This window comes from Struthio camelus, chromosome 1, assembly GCF_040807025.1.
Source record: "Struthio camelus isolate bStrCam1 chromosome 1, bStrCam1.hap1, whole genome shotgun sequence".
NCBI lineage: Eukaryota > Metazoa > Chordata > Aves > Struthioniformes > Struthionidae > Struthio > Struthio camelus.
Genome location: NC_090942.1, coordinates 92,498,086 through 92,520,163, shown reverse-complemented (window position 1 = coordinate 92,520,163; position 22,078 = coordinate 92,498,086). Strand labels below are relative to the sequence as shown.

The following is a 22,078-nucleotide window of genomic DNA, read 5'->3' as shown; positions in this document are numbered from 1 at the left end:
TTAAAAAAAAAAAAAAAGAGGAACCTACCAAATAGACAATATGCAGATCATTCTCCAGAACGAAGCTTTTCATAGCTCGCTGCAAGTCAGCAAAGATTCCCATGGCTTCAGTTGGTGAAAGAGAAGAGGAAAGAGTAGCTGAGCCAAGATGTGTTGGATGGTAAACTTTCACTATGAAAAAAAAAAAGAAAAAAGAAAAGGAAAAGAAAAAGGAAAAAAGATATCTAAGTGCAAGCTTATATCTTACTTTTCTCACTTTCAGGTTGCAAGGAATTTTATAGATATTAATTCTACTAAGTTTCCCCAGTTGCGCTTTCAAAAAGAAATGGAGCACCTCTCTGTTTTGAAGATAGGAAAATAAAAACAAACTAAATATCTTGCCTAAGTCCAAGTTAAGTCTCTTTTGTCTCTTTTTGAGAGGTTGGATTACAAATTTGGCTCCCTTCAAGCTGTACTCAGAGTAACACTTAATGAGAGTTATTTGAACTAAAACTACTGGAATTCCATCTGCCATCCTATGTCCACGAGTTATCATTTTGAGTACTTCTCTCCTAAGAGAGCCAAATATCTCCTATCATCTTTCATCTTTTCCTTATCAGGAGATAAAAAATTGACCGGTAATGGGAGGTTCTTACTATTACTGTAAGAGTCTCATCTTGAGCCATTTTAAGAAAACAGCCAATAACAAGAAAAAGCACAACCATGTGCACCAAGCAGTTCTAGAAGTAACTGCCCTCTCTCAGAACATACCAGTTCCTCTTCAGAAAAAAAAAAAAATTATAGCCCACAGTCAATGTGCACAAGTCCTGCAGTAAGAGTTCACCTTCTTTAAAGATAGTTTGGGAAGCTGTAGACTAGGACACATCAGTCTTAGAGATTACACGTAGAGGCCTTGCAATGAGAACACGTGCAAACAACGTTAAAGCAAGAATAAAGGAACCCGTTAAAGAGCTAAAAAATTCCTGATATGCAATTTAAAACAAAACAAAACAACAAAAAAAAAAGAGCACAGAGGTCCTCATCATAAAATTACATTCTCCATGTACATTACATTACATCTACCCAGCTGCAGAAGACTTATTGATTCAAAAGTGCTAATTGCAGTCACTGGAAAGAAGCAGAATACTGAGCACCAGTGTTACCTTTCGCTTTGTTGGCAGAGTCCAGAACCTGAATGAATTCATTCTCCAGCAGCCATGCCACACAAGCCTCAATAGCTCCATTCTGCACTTTGTCTTGATCTTTCTCATTTCCCCACTTACTGTCTTTCAAACTGGCCGCAAGAAGAGTGCAAGAAGCGTAGGTCTGCACATCCTCTGGAGTGCTGGCCACTCCCCCCACTATGATCTGCTGAAGAAAATATCTTGATCATATTGCCAAAGAAACAGTAAGATGGAACATCAGATCTGAGAAACAAAGAGACTGATCCATCAGATCCATCTAAGTTTTAAAGAACCAGTACGAGACAGGAACACGTACCAAAGCAACTGCCAACCCTTAAGGACTTATAGAAAAAGAAATATTTTCACACCTGTCTTGGCAAAGAGATGGACACCATAGGTAGCAATACAAAACGACAAAGCTACAGGAAATGATTAATTTTAAAATCTTACCTTAATATTTTGAAATCACATATATGCACAGAGGCAGTTTAGAACTAAGAGATTAGCCCCCTAGGTATTTTGTTTAACCAACACTGTGAAATACCTTTTAAAAGGTTAAAACATGGACTGCAGTTTTTTTGAAGATAAAAAACGAGAAGAAAGAGTTCTTCTACAGCTACCGAAGCTTTTTCTAAGTAAATGTGAATGCTATAACCCATCATTGCTTTGCTGGTTTAAAGTAATTTTTCCCTTGGGTTTGCTGTTTTGTTTTTGTTCTTCAGATAATTGCTTTTTCCTTGTAAATCATTTACAAGGATTAACAGCGTAAGCTTTCCTTGACTAAACAAGATAGCAAGATGTATATCTGAAAACTTTTTTCAACGTTTCAATGGATTTTTTTCATGTAATAAAGTAATGCTACTAGGAGAGAAGCCATCTCTTAGACAGCTCTTATATAGCAAAATGCATAGAAATTACATTGGTCTGGTAAAAATTCACAATCTATGGAATCACAATCAAGCTCTAAGTACTACAAGAGCTTCCACAGAAAACACTAGCAGTAGTATAGCTAACAGAAGAACTGGATTTAAAAACAAGTTTAAGCTCAGTTCAAGTCCAAAAGCAACTCTGGGAAAGGACGAGATAAGCTCACCTACGTGGAATAACATCCTTTTGTTACTTTTTTACTTCTGGGAACCCTATAGAGGGGAACAGGCTAGAAGGATCAAATGGGATTCCAGGCTTGTTTGTTCGGCAAAAACTTATTTACAAAGCTTCAATCATTTCTGTGCAAAAGAGGTAGGCTAACTGAGGTGCAAAGAGGACCACAAGGTTCTACAAATGTCATTATAGCCTGATTCAGTCTACAAAGTCTCAGGAATCAGTAATATACAAGCATCTCCCAGTTAGACTGTCAGATCACACATGAAGAGTAAGAATTACACGTGCTTTTGACTGCAGTGTGAGTACATATTGATACAAAAGCCAAGCTTCATAACTCTTATTTGAGCATGCTCCTGTTTTAACAGTCTCTGTGGCAAGCGCATGCTGCAACATACAAATCGAAATGCTAAACAGTGAAGCAAGCTGGCAGACCCACGTCATTTTCTTTCGAAGCTGCTTGTGTTGGCAAAAGAGGAAAACGAAGAGCAAGAAAGCAAACAGAAAACATGTGATGGTATCACAAAAGAAAACATACTACAATCACAAGAGCGCAAGCACAGTTCCACTTCCTCTCCACATGTCCCATACCTCAAGTATTGCTCGTTTCATGCTAGAAGCGATACCTTCCCCTTCCCTTCTAAGCAAGCAACTGCAAACAGGCTTGAGAGATCCCTGAAGCAGAGCCGTTCCCTTCGATCTTTCTGAGGGCTTGCAAACTAAAATGCTCTCCCCTATATGGGAAACAAAAAGAACATTAATGACCTTTAGCATTCCATCTCACCACTGTAATAGCTACATACAGTTCACTGAGGACATAGCATTGGAACAGAGTTGTAGGTATTTTTGGAAAAAATGAACTAGAAAGATAAAAACCGTTTGCTCTTTGCCAACTTCAGCAGTGTATAGTCATTGCTACGTAAGAACTCCAAAGATGAATAACATTTAAGAACTAAAATCTCAGAGGACAAACTTCAAAGTTACATTAAGCTGTTCAGGGTCTTGTCAAATCAACTTCTGAATATCCCCACGGACGGAGATTCCACAGCCTCTCAGCACACGTTCCAGGGCTGAACCCCTCTCGCTTCTTGTTATGGAATTGACTGGAATCATGATATACAGGCACCATTATATCTTTCTAAACTACACTGTTAAATCAAAAAGATTCTCAAAACCAGGAAGAAAAAAATACAAACTGCACTGCATGTCGCAAGTTGGTGTTAAGTTAACCAACTTCCATTCCCAAAATGAAATAACAGATACCAAAGCAATACAGAAATACATCAAAGACATTAATCTAAGTAATTATATATATGCATATATGAAAGTTCAGAATACTTAAGGTTTTGTATGTGTGCATATGCATTCCCTGAATGGTTTCCACTGGAAGTACATCTAAATAGATCTAACCTGACAATGTCTGATACAGGACTTAAAAGTTAATCCCTAACTACTGAAATTCTATGAGAGACAAAAAAGATCCCAAAGCTATGAAACAAAAATTACTGGCCAACACAGAGGAGGGTTTTTTCAACAAAGCCATTGCAGAGAAATTAGGTTCCTGAGAGGCCTAGCTAATTAGAAGCTTTGCCAAGTGGTGCAAGATAAATGAATTATAGGTAGGACAAACTTGCCTTTGACTGAAGAAAACATTATGTCTGGATTAGCTGCACAGTAAATATAAGTTTTATGATAACTTGTTAGATTTAAGCATGCGTAGCCTGGACACCATAGTTATTTTGGTACTGTGTATCTTAATAAGATCCTAGGAACGAATGCTAAGTTATGATAAAACTGTAGCCATGGTAATGCTGCTAATCCAGAGGTAATGAAAACACAACTACATTTAAATTTAATTAATGGAATAAATACCACAAATGTACTGTGTGTGAGTAACCACACAGAGCTTAAACAGGATTACAGTAACGAATGACAGGATAAAAAACATGCTCAGACAACGTCTCTTGGGAATTTTTTGCCCTCCCACATGAAACCTTTGACATCTGTTGGCCACCTGCTTCAGTCAAAGCTGGAGTAGAGAAGATACGACAAACTGACAGCAAGTACTGTTTTGTGAAAGGAAAGCTTATCTTGATTTTAGCAATAAAAAACACTAATTCGTCTCTTCTGTGGTTCCTGATATGACCCACAATTCCCTGTGATACATTTATCACGCTGAGTAGTCAAAGTTAAAAAAAAACAGGTATCTATTTGGCCATACCTTATCTAATAGACATTAAGATACGGGGGGAACCCTTTCCCAAGATGCCAGTGAGAATTTAAAGCCAGTAACTGTAGCCTGCCACAGAGTTAAAAATAATAATAATAATAAAAAATAGAGGAGAGCGAGACAGAGAAAGAGCGGTGAGACAGAGAAAGAGCAAAAGGGAAATTAAACTGTATTATCTATTAAGTTTCCTCTCTAAAGCCTAATTTTACACATGCTGCTGCAGCTAACCCCTTCAAACTACAGGCATACCTCCACTCGTAAATGGAAAAGAACTTATTAGTAGTCTGGTTCCTTGTTTTGGTTCAGCAACATTGAAGAGCTTTTGGTTTTTGTTTTTTTTTTTTTTAAATATCCTGGAAACATGATGATTTTGATGAATGTAAAAATAAAAATAACCTAATTTTACTTCCTAAAATAATATTTTTCATTTTTCATCAAATCAGTCAAAAAGTCAAAACCTGAGACAAACCAACAATACAATATTTGGCAAAAATCAATCTAATAGCAATCATCATCTTTCTGTTTGTCAACTGAATTTCATATCCACATATAGCTGTCCTTTTTTTTTTTTTTTTTTTTTTAAAAACTCAAGTTGCTTTTCTGTAGTATCCCTACTCTTCAAAAAGTAGCAGCTGGTAATGTAGTTTTATGCTCTCATCCAAAAGACTCTTCAGAGTGGAAAAAAACGGTACATTTATGAAGCTCATCAGCATAAACTCAACTGCTTACTGTGCAAAACAGACAATCACATCCGAACTGTCAAAAAAGGTACCACTTCTTGTGACTTGAAGAGGGGGAAAAAGAAAACTATAGAAATAACGTAATTTTATACCTGCAAGCTACACTCAAATGATAAAAAGTCTGGGAAATTTTTAAATGTTAACATGCAGCTGCCCCTTTTTTTTTTTTTTTTTTTTTTTTAAAAACACATAGGGACAGTTCATAGAGATACAGGTTGCAAAACTCAGGGCTGCTATGTTACTCCAGCAAAAATAGAACGTTAAATACAATTACAGTCTGCTTACATAGGGTTCCAGCCAGCACCAATCAAACCATCAGTAGAATAGCGTTCCTTCCTGCTTCTGCTGAACTTTATACTTTCCATTGTGTTTACATTTGTATATATAATTTTTCCAAATGTCAGCCATGGACATAAGTTTCCATTACAAATTAAATTAACAGGCAGGGTTAGTTTGTTGAACATCAATTAGTGCCACTGGATACATGAAGATAGCAAATTATCTATGACCTATGGTTTATATTCCTCTGTATCTCTACAGCATTACTGCTTTCAGGATCCAAAAATATTATTGTTTAGTGGAAGTTTAATAAATCCAAGTTAGAACTTCAGATGACAGAAGAAGCTTTTCGAGTTATGATTGTAGGCTTTAAAAGCATTTCTCCAATTTTAGGCCCGTCCAATGGGAGTTTACTATAAAATTTTCACACTGAAACTGTAAACGCTTTAGTAAATCAACCACGCACCACAGAAATAAAGCAAAGGAGTAGGGTCTTAGAAGCTACCAAGAGTTTAAGGAAGAAAATAGTCTCTTCCTTGAAGTAACTGACATGTACCAAAACAAGCCTCATGCACTGAAAAAGAATCCCCTGGGAATTACAAATTTTACTCCATTAGTACCAAACAAATTCATCTTGATTACCTTAATCATACTGAACACCAAAGGAATTCATCATGATTAGTCACTAATTGCAAAGCGCTGCCCTAGATTTAATTAGGTTAACACCATTCTTGGAGAATGTTAATAAAGCCTCCACTTACCCACTGTGTCTACTCCTTTCCTGCCAGCCCTTCCAGCCATCTGCTTGTAAGTGAGAATGTCCAGCAGTTTGCCACCAAACACGGGAGTTCGTATAATTACTCGGCGTGCAGGCAAATTCACTCCAGATGAGAGCGTGGAGGTTGCTGCTAGGACTCTAATCAAGCCCTGGCGAAAGGCTCCTTCAATCATGTCCCGTTCATCAAAAGTAAGACCTGGGGAAAGATAGCTTTTAGTGAACCCACTAATGGTGGGATTGCATCTAAAAGCTAGCAGTATTACTGTGAAGCAAGGAGAGGAACAAACAGACTTAATGAACATTTACCATTCACCGTTCTGAACTACAGTCACAACACTAATCTCAGTTTCTTCTTTTGAAACACAAACGAAGCAAACTTTCCATGAAGGTTTCATCATTTAATTGACTATAATGCTCACAAACTAGTTCTTCATCTTGCACAAATTGCAGCAAGATGAATAAATATTTACTACATATTTATAAATAAAATAAAATAAAATGCTGGATCTAGCAATCACAGTAGGGAACTAGAATTTAATGATTTGCTGTTCTGAACCTGGAATCCTTCTTCATACTAGATTACAGGTCTTTCTACATACCCTTGAGAGTTTCAGGCCAAGTTCATTCCTGAGGAAAAAGCCCACACCCCAAGAACATTTCAAGTTTTTTTCCCCCCCTTATATTCAATGTTGTTGCCACTGTCCTTTCTTCTACTAGTTAGTTCTTTCTCTCAGTGGCCAACAGGTGACATGCACTGATACTTAAATAAGTCAGAAAGAAAAGATCTAGCCTGAAGTGCTAGCATCACGTTCTCCTTTTTAATTTTTTCATTGTAATATTGCTTCTATTTACTCAGCTATTTCAGAATTAAGCTGAGGAAAATTCTCTGAGATGCCTAGCAGCTTTAGGGACAGCTTGAAAATGCTTTGGGTGTAAATCAGTTCATAGTTCCAGGATTCTACAAAAATTTTTAAATTGTATTTAAAAAGTTGCTGTTACCCAACAGAAGAGAAGATTTATCATCACAATTAGTGAAGTCTTTGGCCAAAAAAGGATTTCAGGTTTACTTTTGTGAAATACTCAAAGTATCTTAATTCAGTTATAAGCTAGAGAAGGTTTCAAAAAGCAACCGGTAAACATATGGATTCCTATTGCTGTGGTGAGGTTTATAACTTGATCATCACAGTATTCAAGACCAAGATATTCAGGAATACCTGCATGATGAAATGCCACTCCCCATGGTAAAGTACGTTGGAGCACAGAGTCCAGGCCTGAGAGAGAATGCTTTAGCTGATGCAGAACCTCGTTTAACCCTTCTCTGTCCACAACAACCGGGGAAAGGGCTGAGTTTTTTGCAGAACCTTGAGGGAGAAAATATTTTTTATAGCTTATATTACAATTATTTTGCATTAAAGGCACCGTGCAGCTTACTGCCTATTATTAACTGTTTTCTCTTACTCTCAGCTTGCTGCAAATTGTAGAACTCCCTGGCAATGACATCTGCCAGCTTCTCACACCAGTTCTTGGATGGACAGAAGAGTAGGACTGAATGACCATCACAGACAGTCTCATAACACAGGCTCACAATATGGTCTTCATCTCCCTGAATTGAGACAAAATATTTTCAATGTACTGTCACACTGAACAGGGTTTGTAAAGTGCAGTAACTGTTCTGTATCACAGTAGGAATCTTCTACTTCAAATCAGACAGAGGAGCACAGGAAGATGGAGAACTGTCATCTTAGTTTTTGTCTTATTTTAGGAGCTCTAAGCGCTAGCATGACCTTATCGTTGATGGCAGCCCTAGATCTACACATGAATAGATCAGGTTGTACGTCTTGGTTTCATAAACCTATAAATCTGAATGAAGGTCACACAGTGCACAGAAAGTCATTGCAACCTCCACGCTGCAGCCTGCAGCAGTGGGAAAAGAACTAGGCAGATTATAGAGGGATGTATAGGTTGTAAAGTCTCCATCCTTGGAGATATTCAAAACCAGACTGGACACGGGCCTGAGCAACTTACTCTAGCTGACCTCGCTTCAGCAGGGGAGCTGGACCACATGATCTCCAGAGGTCCCTTCCAACCGCAACTATTCTGTGATTCTGTGAAAGGCTCCACAGAAGAGGAAACTAGAAACGGGGAAAGCAAATTTTCCATTTCTACCCACTTAGTACTCCCCTCCACGTGGGATTCCAATCATTTAAAAACGTACCAGTAGATATGTCATTTTAACTTTAACAGTAGAAAAACTGCGATCCCAAAGCCACTACTCAGAGTTTTGTTACCTTCAGGTGAAGCTTGGGCTGGAATTCTCGCACTAGACCCATGGAAGAGTCATAAATGTTGCTGCCAATTTTCACCCACTCCATGAGGGGCACAGGACGAAAGTCTGTGCAGTACAGCTCTGCATCCAACCACGAGGCTAGGAGTCCCAAGTTAGGGAGGGTAGCACTCATGCCTACTATCTGTATCCCACTAAAACCAGGACTGGTCATCTTTGCCTGTCTGTAAGCAGTTAAAAGAAAATGGAAGTTAATAACTACAAAGGCTACTGTTCTGGAAAACAGCACTCAGACAAACACAACCTATTTTTGATGTGCAAAGCTATTCTTTGAGCTTTTTGAAAAAGAAGCAAGGCCCACTACTTTTAGCAAATACAATGACAAGTTATAGATTCCTTACAAGATAATCTAAACTTTTATCATTTTGAATCTAAACTTCAAGCTTCTTTAGGCAACAGCAGCTGTAAACTGACTGCATATTTGAAGAAACTGAAAAACAAAACCAAACAACTATTTCCTCACCATTAACAAGAACATGGAAGTAGAGGAACGGATCAGTCTCCACTGCAATCTTCCTAAGCTTAAATGTCTCAATTAAGTTACTTCCATTTGTTTCCATTTCAGAACAAATAACCCTAGACTCAGGTTTTCCTAGAGTTGGGAGCCAAAGTATTTAGTTCAGTAAAAAAGTTGTCAGCTTTAATTTTCAAAGTGCTGAGCAGCAGGTTCCACTAAATTCATTGGGAAGTAACGGACTCTCAACAGACCTGAAAACACAAACTATTAATTTAGACGCCTGAACGGGGATGTTAAAGCCTGAATTAAAATATACTCGATAGGTGTTTTACGCTCCTAAGCTTACAACTAGTCACCTGCATTTCCCATCCACGCCCTAGATTGCCTAGACTGTATTGCATCACTATGCAAGCAGCACTTGCATTGCATCAGCTTTAGGTGTTTCTGCAGCAGCATAACACTTAGTGAAGCATCACAGACACCAGCTGCAAAGGAGAGAAGTCCAGGGTGCCACTTCATAGCCTCCAGGAAAAGGAAATACCTCTCAGAGAGCAGCTGATGCAGCTTGATCTCTGAAGGAGCAAGCATGGATGAGTGGAAGAGACTCCACTTTGGCATTTTCATAATGGTTGCTATTCCTGTAGTCACCCTCCCAACAGACACAGGCGTTCCTGTGTATCCGCCAACTTTTAAGATGCATCACCTATCTGAAAGAACTGGTCTTGGTCAATATAAAAAAAGGTGCAGATTTATTTACCAGATTAGATGAAACTCAGAAACCACCTTGGGAGAAAGGTAGAACGCATCTGAAGAGATAAATTTTACTGGAATGTAAGCACTATAATACTTGTACTGACAGGTGCAAGAGCAGACAAGCTGCTATGGGCTCAAATAGTTTTCCCACGAGACCTCAGCAACAAGGTAACACCTCACTGAGGAGCAGCTTCATCAGCTTCTTCAAGGCAGCTGAGACAACATTCCAGCGGTCTCCTCCAGCAATGGTGAGCAAACAAGGCAGCAAAACGTACTCTCCCCAGAGAAAGAAAATCAACACCTTTAAGAAGTAAACTAGTTCAACCAACAAAGATGCCCAGGCTCAGGGAGACTGACTTGGACTATTAGTCCAAAAGCCTAACCCATTTAGTCAAGCAGATCACTTTTACAGGGGCCAGTATGCAACTAAAATAAAACTTCTCTTACCTGGGAGAAGGAGGCATGCTCTAGCAAATAGCCAGCTAGCATACACAACACAAAATGGAGTGGAATGTAATAGCATTTAGTTCCAATTCAGCAGGTCTCAGAGGAGAGAGGGCTCTCAGACCCCTCAAGTCAGGAGGAAGACAAATTTCTAATACAAGAACTACCTGGGCCAACCCAAATCAATGAGACTATCTATACTTCCTCTTGCTTTTGCCTTGATCAGAACTTGAAATCAGAAGAAACAGAGCCCTGGAGTCACCCAGACAGTGCCAGTAAAAGGTAGGTCTTCAATGGAGGTTTGCTAGTCTGTCAGAAAACTGGAGAACTTCAGCCAGGAAAAAAAAAATCATGGCAGCCATGGTCAGACGTCCTTCAAATTGTCACCTATGTGCTGCCTGCAAAAAGGTCTGAGAAATCAGTGTGAGCTCAGTGACTGTCTGAACCTTCCCAGAAGATGCTAGTAGAGGCAAAATAGAGGAAACAAGACAACCCAGAAGGTGAAATAAAAAAGCCTGGTCACTGGCAAGAAAGAAACGAGGGAGACAGGAAGGGGCGGACCCTCTTACCCAAGCAATTCAAGTATTTGTTAGCACTAGGTTGCTAGTTTTTCCTCCCCTAAAGCAACTTTGATCATCAAGGATTAAAAAAAAAAAAAAAAAAAACACTCAATTTCCACATCAGTTTTTCTCACTGAGGCATAAAGAAATCTGCTGCAGAATTTTGGCTGTGCCTGCAAAAGCTTCCCTAAGAAGCAAGGGCACCCACACTGGCAATGGCCCTCAAAAAATCTTCTGTTAGTACAAATACATACTACTTCCCTACTTCAACGGGATGTCCAGCTAACCCCTTAAAGTGTTTAAAAGCACCGCTGGTCATTCTGATAACAGGTAAGGCTGAAAAGACTTTAAAGAACTTGGATAAAAGGGCTCCCATTAAAAAAAAAAAGGTTTAGGAGGATGTTTGGGAGAAATAGCAGTCTTCAAAACCAGGGGTCTCAAGGGGATACTTAAACCAAAAAACGGTCATCTCCTTCATGCCAGTAGGTGGTAAGAGGAACAACGGTCAGCTTGACCGTAACAGAGGTGAAGAATCTGAGCCCTAATGCCTATATTGTGAAGGCTGAAGTACCCTGTCTTCCCAGGAGCATTCCTTGAGCCATCTGCCATGTTCTTCCTGATGGATGTTTTCTCCCTCATCCTTCTGCAATGCACAGCAGGAAAAGAGAGAATGGCACCGCATCTATGCTGCAACTCCAAGATAAGCCAATGGTAGAAGGAATGGCAAAGAGACTCACACTGCTCTGAAGTGCACTGCCTTCCAGGCGTTATGAGGAGAGTACCAGAAAACCGCTAGATCCTGGAAATCAGGATGGAAAATACTGACTAAAAGATCCAGTGGAGAGCCAAGTGTGGAAATGGCAGTTCCCCCAGAACTAAATAGGGAGTCTGTGCTTAGCCCAGCACTGATATGATTCACAAAATAGGAAGCAGCAGAGAAAAGCTGGAGAAATCTGGCTTTTGGTGCTCAGGGAACATTTGATTTAGAGTCTGCTCTCAGCTTCACTAGTAAAGATTAAGAAGATCAACAGAAGATCAATACACCACTTCCTGCATTTGTCTTTGGCTATGTTCAGGCACTGTGGAGCAGCTGCATGGTTTGGTGCTGAGGATCCAGATACTGAATTCTTATGAGCCTCTAGAATTACCATTAACATCCTCAGGATCTCATGTCCGGTGAGCAGAGCAGTAAGGAAAAAACAAGAACTATAAGCCAGGACAGATCTGTTTGCGAAGCAGTCTCCAGCTCCACCTGTAGTCCAGCACTAAAGGATAAGCAGGTAGTAAGCGCAGGGGGATCACAAGATGACAATGCTGTCTACTAAAAAATAAATTATTGGAGCTTAAACTCTCTCTCTCTCTCTCTCTCCAGGAATGGGCTTCAATGACTTGTTGATCATGCAACAGTGAAGAACACATCCTTCACCTACACAATAAAGACCCCTGAAGCATACGCCTGGTGGAATGGGACCAGTTACATAAAGTGTAGAGCCAAAACATGATCGTTGGTGTAGCTATTAGGATGAAGACATTTGACACGGAACTTTAAAGAAGAAGTAATAAAAAGTAAAAACCACAAGATAAGTAGCCTAAGGAGTTATATAGTGAAACATTCAATTTTACCAACTGGTAGGAGAAACCAAACCACTACTGTGTGCTCTCTGATTAGTATACCCACACGTTGAACACAAGGGAGAGCACGGTATAAGAACACTCTCTATAGGGAATACTTAATAGGAAACCTAACTAACACCAGTGAACTTGGAGTAACTTCCCAGTTTGCAACTTAGTCCAATGTTACAGTCTTGTTCTGAACATTTAATCAGTTTCCCAGGATCAAATCAGCTGTGCTACAGGCAAGAAGCCATGCAACCACATGGCTATCACGGCACAACTAGAAACACCTATCACCCTCAGCAGTACTAATTAAGCACATTACTGGCACGTTTTGGTAAGTTTTCTATTATTTACTCACCACTGACAAGTTAACAGCATGCATGCTCTCCCACAATGCCTGAACATGCTTCAGCAGGATAGAAACCCTACTGCATGAAACATTGAAAAAAATCAAGCAGGGCAAGTCTACCAGCAAAAACATCAAAACAAATCCAAGGTTTAAAAATTTTAAATAGGTTAAAAAAGGTAAATGAAAGTTTCATCCTTATTTCCTTTCCTGAGAGAATGAATCCCATGGTAGAAGACAAATTAAAAACAAAAACGAAAAGAGGTTTTGACTACAATGGCAGCCTCCTGAGAGGTGATATGACGAGGCCTTAATAACCAAAATATTCTAGGTCATCGCTCTCATAAAAACCCTGAAGCTAACCCAAATTTCCAATCACCCAGATAACAAAATATTTAAGCCATCCATGATTCAGCATTAGAAGACAAATATTCTGGTCTACCCACCGCTTTGCAACCTTCTCTGTAACATATCGAACTTTGGTCAGGAGGAGTTCCAAGAGATATCCTCGATGAGAGTCTCCCAGCATATGCAACTCATCTACAACCACCATTCCTGATAAAGAGAAGCGCACAGCTTACATCTGGCAAAGTCCTTTCACATCCCGCACGATAAACTGAAATTTAAACGCACGCATCCAGCTATGCTTACCAAAACCTGCTACGGCTTCGTTGTGATACAGATTCTTCTAAGAGACAAATCATAACCAACATCACGACATTTCACCCCTGAGCCCTCCCCGCCTCTAACACATAACCGGCTTTTTAAAAAAATAAAAATAAATAAATACATTTAGTTATTAGAATCTGACCACCTCCCAAAACAGTATCGCAGCATCTTTACAGCAATGTGCCTGCAAGTAAAATCCCCCAGGCTTCAGAATATCTGGAAATGAACATTCCAATACTCTTACGACCCAGTTAAAACTTCTGTTGACATCACTATCTTGGTTAAAACATCACTCCTTACCAGTTCAGTGATGACAGAAAAAAAACCTAGAGCAGATGCAATTACACTGGTGTAGAGTGCTCTGCTATTACATCTTTTCTCACTTACCCGACCAGAATAAGCTCTGCTATTTAACTTTGGCTTCCTATGAAAAAATCAAGACACCACTCTTTCTCTTGTTCTCCTGCCTCCTTCAAATATCCTTTTAATCTATCAGCCACCTCCATCAGACTTGTAAGATGGGTAGAATTACTGAAGAGAGTAGTTTCTAAAAAGCTTTGTGAATATCAGCAGCTGGGAACAACATCCCAGAGCAGATGTCAACCTCGGGAGCGGGGGGGGGGGGCGCAGAGGGGGGAGCAAGCCACTGCAACTCAGCCATTACACGTTCCCTCTGGCAGTAATCACCCAGCACACCTGGCAGAAACATGCACTCTCTCTGTCCATCTGACAGTGTCAAAGGGACATGGAAGAGGCTGAAGGAAAATAAAAAGGCAAGGAATAGGGGACACTAGGCTTCATTAGTACTGCTGCTGTGGATTTTTTTTCTTTGGTACAGCTATATAAAAAGATCTTGCTGGTATAGCAAAAATAGCAGGAGCTTAAGGGTAAACCTGACCTTATATGATCTACCTCAATGCTATTTTTCCTTCACTGTTTTTTTCTCTCCTTCCTACGTATGTTCTTTCGCTGTCTTCTTCCCCCTTCTCTTTCAAGCCACTTAAGTTAGGAAAGAGTGTAGCACCGCCTCATCAGTCTCTTGTATAAGCTCCCAACCCTTCAGCTTCTCCACTTTCCTGTACTTCCTCTATTCTGTGCTTCCTCGTAAAGATTTGTAATTTGTTACTAGACAGGGAATTATTCAGCAACCAGAAAAAGTTTCTCCCTGCCTCCCTATACAACAATCTGACTGAACACTTCAGCAATTGAGACAGGTCAGGGAAACGGGATGTCTACCCCAGCAAAACTCATAGAACACACCTTTCAGTCTTTGTGCCAAGCAGCAGCACATTTGGCTTCCTGAAATAAAGTCTAGGACACTAGTGGTATCTACAGGCCAAAACCCAGGAATGTCACTGTTTTTTGGATGGGCCACGTGTTCTAAACCTTCTGTTGCTACTCAGCTATAATAAATATTCAAGCCGACACTACAGCTGTCTACTGCATCACCCTGAGCAGTCTCCAAACTGACGAGAGCTGACTTGTCACACAGGTACAGTGATTTTCTCTCTTCAAGCAGGCTTTTGAGAAGACGCTTGCTGGGATAGCGTAGCTGAAGTAATCAGGCAGTCAGTACTGTTCACAAAGTAGCCTCAACTTAAAATGGAAGTGCAGCCTAGGAAGACTACAGCTCCCAGCATGCAATTGTCTTTTCCACTCAGCAACTAGCTCAGGACTGCAAGTGGGGTCATAATTTCATCATACTGCATCGCTACTGAAAACGAGGCTAGCCTCAGTCTCCTCCTTCTGCCTGCAAATCAGAGGTGACCCTACAAGACTGCTGAAAAACTGCTAAGAAGTACTGAGGGCTTTTGTACGTGTTCATTTGAGAATAACCAGGCTGCTTTAAATCCACACCCTATTTAAATCTAAACAGTTATTAATAACAGGCAGAGAAGACTTGCTTTCTTTTTTTTGTTTTTTTTAATACAATGCAGTATTTCAATGAAGCAATTTTTTAACTTGAAGTTTAAATTAAGAAAAGAGGTTTAAATTTCACAACTGACTGCACATGACAAATCCAGTCCCAGCTGACATGTTGAGAAAGAAGATTCTTCTCTAATCTGCCTTCCTAAAAATTTCTTTAGCATCAGTGTCAAGAAACAAGGCTGATCAATACCAAGAGGAATATCTCCCTTTCCTGTGTACCTGGATGTTCAAAACCAATACACGTTACATAATAATTAGCAAAATCTAATTGCTTTGAACCGCTTCGTACTGCAAGAAAGGCAGGCATAGGATCTGAATTTCTCTCAACAGTCTCCAAAGACAATCTGAGTTATCAGCAGGAGGTTGACACCAACAAAAGGAACAGCTCAAGCCTGAGATGGAATCCAGCCAGAATTGCAGTCATCTCCCAACAATTCATCTCAAAGGATAAAACACTCTCGTTATGAAGTGGCCTAAATTTAGAACTAATTAGGAGACAAGGTACAACCTTGCAGTATCAGACAAGCTTGCTTTAGGTGATAGTCAAAAGGCACTTTCATCCCATTCGTGTGTTTTGCAGCTTTTATAAAAAATTATCTCAGAATAGTAAATTTGTCATTTTTTTGCTTAAAAGACGATTTTTTTAAACTAAAAGCAAATTTACAAAATTAATTTGAAATAAGCACAAAAAGAAAAAAACATTTTTACCCTTATTTCCCTTACATATTCATATTTGGGAGCAAAGGAAAAAGAGCGTTGCAGCAGAGAAGGTGTCAAATGGTGAAAGAAAATGTCATGCCTTAAAGAGGCATCAGCGCTGTGGGCACATATTTCAACTCAAATCTTGTATTCACGTGACTGGTTACACTTATTTGGCACGGTCCTCTTACAGAGCCCAGTAAAACATAGGGATGGATTTGATGCGCCAACCAAAGGGATTTGGCATAGCTCCACCTTCTGAAAGATGCTAATGTTAGACAATACATTTTAACAGGCTGGGTATGCTTCTTAGGCACGCAAGCCAACATAAATGAGGGTACCATGACCCCACTCTTTCCCTTATGCTTGCCCTGCAGCTTGTACAGTGTGGTGACCTAACCTCATACAAATCCTATTTAAAACAAACCAACCTACATATAGCAGCAAGCTTTAAGCCATATCCTGAAACAACTCACTGCATGACCACCATTTCTCCTGCAAGGGAAGGGATGAAGATGTACAGTCAAAAATTGGGCTGGACTGCAGCAGCCTCAGTTCAAATGAGGTTGAAATGCTGCACAGCCACCGTCATCTACTCATCCTCAACCTCCTGGCAGTCTTAAGCATTCATGGTGAGCTAACCACTTGAGAGCCACAAGTGAATGGGTTACGCTGCGATCTTACACTCTGAGAAAACCCACAAGGCTTCATTTCCCTTCTGTCTTTAAAAGCAACTGGTATACAACACTACAGAACATTATGACACCAGATGCATACAGAACAGCAGTTTTAACAGTGGAAGTCTTGGAACAGTTTGACACTCATCTAGTTTTCTGACTTTTATAAACTTAAAATAGCAACCAGCTACGCTACAGGCCAGAGTCAAGATGGGAGGGATTACTGTATAAAATAAAATAGGGTATAGCTTTATTGAGTAGGCAAACAAAAAGAATAAATTTTTGATTGTACTGGGAAAACGTGGTTCTCCCAAAGTGCACACTAGAAACGGATTATTCTCCTGGTTCTATCTCTCTTCTCAAACACTAAATGAATAGTATCACTATCGAGTGGCCGTCAGGGCCATGGTGACCAGAAGTCTACATTACAAGAACAGCTGGCTTTTGAGCAAACTGCAAGAGAGAAACAAACGTCACGGCCCTCCTAGTCACCCCACCTTCCCAAAAGAACTCTCAAGAATTCATTCTATTTATTTGGACCCAGACCAAACGCAACTCCTCCACTTCCTTGAGCTAAGTGAAGGTTAAGCACAGATGCTATATATACACAGAGTCCTCTTTTCCAGAGGAAAACTATCCTTGGACTCAGACAAATCCCAGACCTCTAACTCAATTTCATTAATTATAAGACATTCTCCAGCTATGGAAATCGTCACTCATTGCAACTTATCACTATCCATGGACTGTCATCCATGTCAGACAAACCAAAGATGTTACTTTTACCTACTCACTCCCCAGCTGCTGAGCTATGTATATCCAAACTGGGTTCCTAAATCCAAATCAGTGGTGACTGGGAGGAAGAAAAGTTACTCAGTTTTCCTATATGACATATCAGTCACATACAGACCTGAACAAATACCCCATCTTCCATGATTCTCACATATTATTTAATAATCCTCATCCCTCCAACGGTCAAGCCCTAGCATTTTACCCAGCGAGTCCATTTGATTTTCTTCTATGAGTCTATTGATTAGACCATTGGCTTTCTCAATGGTGCAGACAGCAACATCCAGGGCAGAGAAATGTCCAGCGGGAGAGATGCTTCCCATGTAGCCTTCAACTTGCACATCCACCTCCTGAAACAAGGCCTGTTTTCCAAGGAGACAGAATGTCGTGCCAAGAGTCAGAACCTTGAATTTTTTCTGGAATCACTTCAAAGCCTGCATCCTACAACCACAACTCATAGTACTCATAATGCCAGCTAATCAGATTAAAACCATAGTTCAGTCAGTTGTTTTTAATGGTCTCCTACTCCACGGTAATTTTTTACGTCCACAGACAGAAGCCACCCAGCGCATGACTGCAGAATAAAGTGTATATGATTAAGAAACGGGGAGCTCTACTGTGCTGCGTAACAGCGTAAGTTCACTATTAAGAAGCTCAGAGAACACACAGCACAGCAGTTTACAATATCAGCGGGTAACGTACAAAGAGGTCTTGCTCCTGGAAAACCTGAGGCAAAAGCCAAACGTTGGGCCCCAAGTACAACGATGCCAAGTTTCCCAGCAAGAAAGACAAGAAACAGTGACTACCATAACGCCAAAGTTTTGGCACCTTATACGCTGCATTAAAGAGGCACAAATATTTGAACTAGATGGACAGGATCCCATATGATTTCAAGTGTGTGCAGCTAAAGCCAAACACTAGGCCAAGGAGTAGTAAAACATGGCATCACTAATGCCCCAGCCTTGAGAGATTAAAGTAGAAGTATATTTTTTCCCATTATCAGTCACAACAAAATAGCTTTTGCTAGGAAATGCTACAAACTGAATACAGTCTGTAAGGTTCAGATACTATCTCAGTTTAATAACTCCCAGTATTTCTTAAATGTCAGAAACTACAACAAAAACACCTGCTGGTTTCACCCTTGCTTTTAGTAATTGTTATTACTTTGTCATATTAGCTAATGGAAACAATATTTGATATGAAAATTTTCCAAGGAAAAAGGTGTTTGTTTTAAAAAGGCTGTTTCCATTGCAATTTTGTTTTTAAGTAGCTGAGGTGAGGAAGCCAAGACAACCACATTCTGCCAAAACATATTTTTAGCAAAATAAAAGTGAAATCAAAAGCATAAAATTCTGCTGGAATAGCCCAAGGAAAGCTAAAATAAAGGTTATTTCTGATAATGCTAAAATCTCCCCTTGGTAGGTTTTCAGACACAAACTCTTATTTGAAAATTACTTTTTTAAGTTCTTATATTATAAAACATAGAAATAACTGCAAATAACAATCCTTTAAAAGTCAAAGCTGAAATAAAATGTTTTAATCAACCCCTTAAAATTTTTCTGAGTTTCCATTTTTGGCTAAAGTTTTCCGTTTTTTAATCCAACTTAGAATGCAATCATATCTTAAATTATCTACAAATCCCTTATCTACAAATCTCCTGCAAAATAATAAACAACTATAACCTATATAGTCTCCCTCCTGGATGCTACTTACCTGCAGATAACGTTTCTTCTCTTTGGCCACAGAGACAAAGGGAAGGATCAGAAGAGCTTTCTTACGAGTCTCCAAGACTCGCTTCAAAATGAGCAATTCAGCAACAAGAGTCTTCCCAGCACTGGTAGGAGCTGGAAGAAATTTTTAAAATTGTTTATAAAAAATATTTTTTAAAGTTAAAGGAAAAAATTCAAAGGACAAGCATCATAAGACTAGGGTATGAAAACAGTTACTGGAGACTTTAGGACAAGGGTCTCCAGTTAATGCCCCTCTCCCACAGCCACAACTACGTTTGCAGTTAACTCCACAAAGGGCCATGGAAGTGACTGTAGGGTATTTCTCTTATACCCTCTTCCAGTCTGTTACCAAGACTTGTGTTCTCACCTACGCTCCAGAAGAAACAGAAGCTCCGAGATAAGCGAGGAGAAAAAACAAACAAATAATAATAATAAAAAAACCTGCTACAGTGTTTTAGTTGGACAGAAGAGTGTCACTACCGCACTACTGACACAGCTGCTGAATATTTTAACCTCTTCTGCTTCCTGAGCATTGCTGTTTGCTATCTATCATTCCCCAAGAACTATGGAGGAGACACGACATCCTAAGACCACAGCAGGGAATAGCCATTACCTGGCAATCTGACCCAATGTCTTTGGGAACCAAGTAAATAAAGCTCAATAAAGATCCAGACCCAAGAAACTCACTGTTCAAAGCTCTGCGTCATCCCAGTGCTGCTCTGAGACTTTCTTCTTCCCATGCAAAATACATACCCAAGTTGTAATTTCCCGTAGATTTCTAGTCCAACACTCCTACGTCCCCCCACATAAACCAGGTGAAGAAAAACGATGAAGGGGTTGAAAACATCAGATAAAATTCTCAAAATTCATATTTAACATTGCTGGTATCATTCAATTCCTGCTTGACACAGTCCATATTAAAAAAAGAGACAGTCATTGATAACTGACTTCTAATTATCAGTCTCAAAAAGAACACTAACAGAGAAAGCGGAAAGAAGTCTCTTTTCTCTGAAAAGGAGATCATCAAGCCAGGCATGTGATTTACGGACAAGATAGAAAAGAGAACTTGGCTCTTAACATGGTCTCTCCAGAATAAAGAGTACGTTGGCCTTTCTTTTCTGCCAGATCAGCACCACTCAGCAGCAATATTTTCTTGTGAATGGTGCTGGGAACGTGAGAGGACTGGTTCCGTCAGTTTTTTGCATACCTGAGTAAACTAGGTTCTTCCCTTCCAGAACTTGTCCAAGCATTAGGCACTCTGCTTGCCATTCGAACATCTGTACTACTCCCAGACTGTGGTATTTCTCCAGAACTGCTTTGGGAAGACCCCAGCTTGCAAGGAGCAACTTGTCTGCTTGGTCTTCAGGAACATTTACCTGCTGATATTGTCCTTTGGGAGAAAAAACAAATCCAGCATCATCAGAGGTAGTACTCTGTCTTGTATCTGAGGTCACTTAGGCCATAAACCTAAACTTCAAACTTCTCTGCATGCCCTCGTGTTACAAGAGAAAGGGACAAGAAAGCCCTGATCCATCTTCTCTATATTTTTTAGTACTTCCTACATATATCATCCCTTTTATCTCCTGATATCATCTTTTCAATTTCTTCTCCTTAAGATTTGCCACATTCAAATAATTTCTTCACTGTCTCTATAGCTCTGGTATTTGCCTTTGAGACAGAGTAGCCATTACCAAATACAGACTCAAGCTGAGTTTCAGCACTTATTAATATAACAGCATAACAAACTGTTTTCCATCTCACCCTTACAAAGACTCCTGTCTTTTTAGATTATTGCTACAAAGCTTTCAGTAACCTTCACAGATTAGAGAAATACTCAGTCTTTTTCTTGCTTTACCATGAATTAAGAAAACAACATAAGATAAACAAGCAGCTCAAGCTGCTTTGCACAATGTATGTTATTTCTGTTTATCAGCACTGATTAGTATCTTCACCATGTTGCCAGTTCCCCTGGCAAGCTTAATGACATTCCTTGCTGTTTATCTCTCTTCTTTATAACCCTAAACAATTTTGTGCTGTCTACAGATATTTCCGCTCCCTGGTTCTCCCTTTTTCCAAATCATAAGAAAAGTCAAACTTTCTGTTTTTCCCTTTTCCTCATTTGAGATATAAAACAAGTTTCTGATCCACAGTAATGCCTCCCCTCCCATCCAGAATTACTTAGTTCCCATAAGAGCATTTTGTGAAAGACATTGCCAAACATATCTGAAAAACAAGTAATTGTATGAACTGACTCTACTTCACCCATTCTTCTGCTAGCACACTTAAAAAATTCTAAAAGAAGTTTCCAACCATTGTTGCACCATAAGGGCAGGCTAAATCAGAAATACAAGCATGCATAAGCAGCCAGTATCTTTAGCTTAGCTACCTGCTGAGGTAAAAAAATCTCAGCTATATCCCTGCTGATAATAAAATCTGAGGTAATAAAATCTCAGCTGAGGTAATAAAATCTCAGCTGAGGTAATAAAATCTCAGCTACCTGCTTAAGTTAACCCCAAACTACCTGGCACTGGTGTCATTCTCCCCCCACATACGTTAAAAACCTAATACTGGCTTAGCTTTGAAAAACTCTTTCACTTTGTAAAATCAAAGTACTATACAGACACTAAACGATAAGTTCAACTCCCATCAAGAATGAACAGCAATGTCCCATAAAGCGGAACAGACTTCCCAAGGGACATTCAGAGGAGGCGAGATTTGTCTGTCCTAAGCTGAGCCTAAAATGGCAGCATTATCTTTCATAACAATACAAAAAAGA

General features: G+C 39.6%; 1 protein-coding gene across 5 annotated transcripts in view; it reads right to left on the bottom strand.

Moving 5' to 3' along the window:
- The window catches only part of POLQ (DNA polymerase theta), a 55,436-nt gene that overhangs the window by 31,794 nt on the left and 1,564 nt on the right, over positions 1 to 22,078 (bottom strand). For 2 of the 5 annotated variants that reach the window (XM_068957874.1, XM_068957882.1), the window contains exons 2-12: positions 20,510 to 20,692; positions 19,286 to 19,416; positions 17,778 to 17,934; positions 13,259 to 13,367; positions 8,580 to 8,799; positions 7,750 to 7,894; positions 7,506 to 7,652; positions 6,275 to 6,487; positions 2,856 to 2,998; positions 1,143 to 1,347; positions 29 to 171 (exon numbers count right to left, since the gene is read on the bottom strand). In XM_068957874.1, the coding sequence (XP_068813975.1) occupies positions 29 to 171; positions 1,143 to 1,347; positions 2,856 to 2,998; positions 6,275 to 6,487; positions 7,506 to 7,652; positions 7,750 to 7,894; positions 8,580 to 8,799; positions 13,259 to 13,367; positions 17,778 to 17,934; positions 19,286 to 19,416; positions 20,510 to 20,692 (1,796 nt within the window). Of the gene's footprint in view, positions 1 to 28; positions 172 to 1,142; positions 1,351 to 2,855; positions 2,999 to 6,274; positions 6,554 to 7,505; positions 7,653 to 7,749; positions 7,895 to 8,579; positions 8,800 to 13,258; positions 13,368 to 17,777; positions 17,935 to 19,285; positions 19,417 to 20,509; positions 20,693 to 22,078 lie in introns of all 5 variants that reach the window. The other 3 variants (XM_068957844.1, XM_068957862.1, XM_068957853.1) reach the window with 2 other exon arrangements.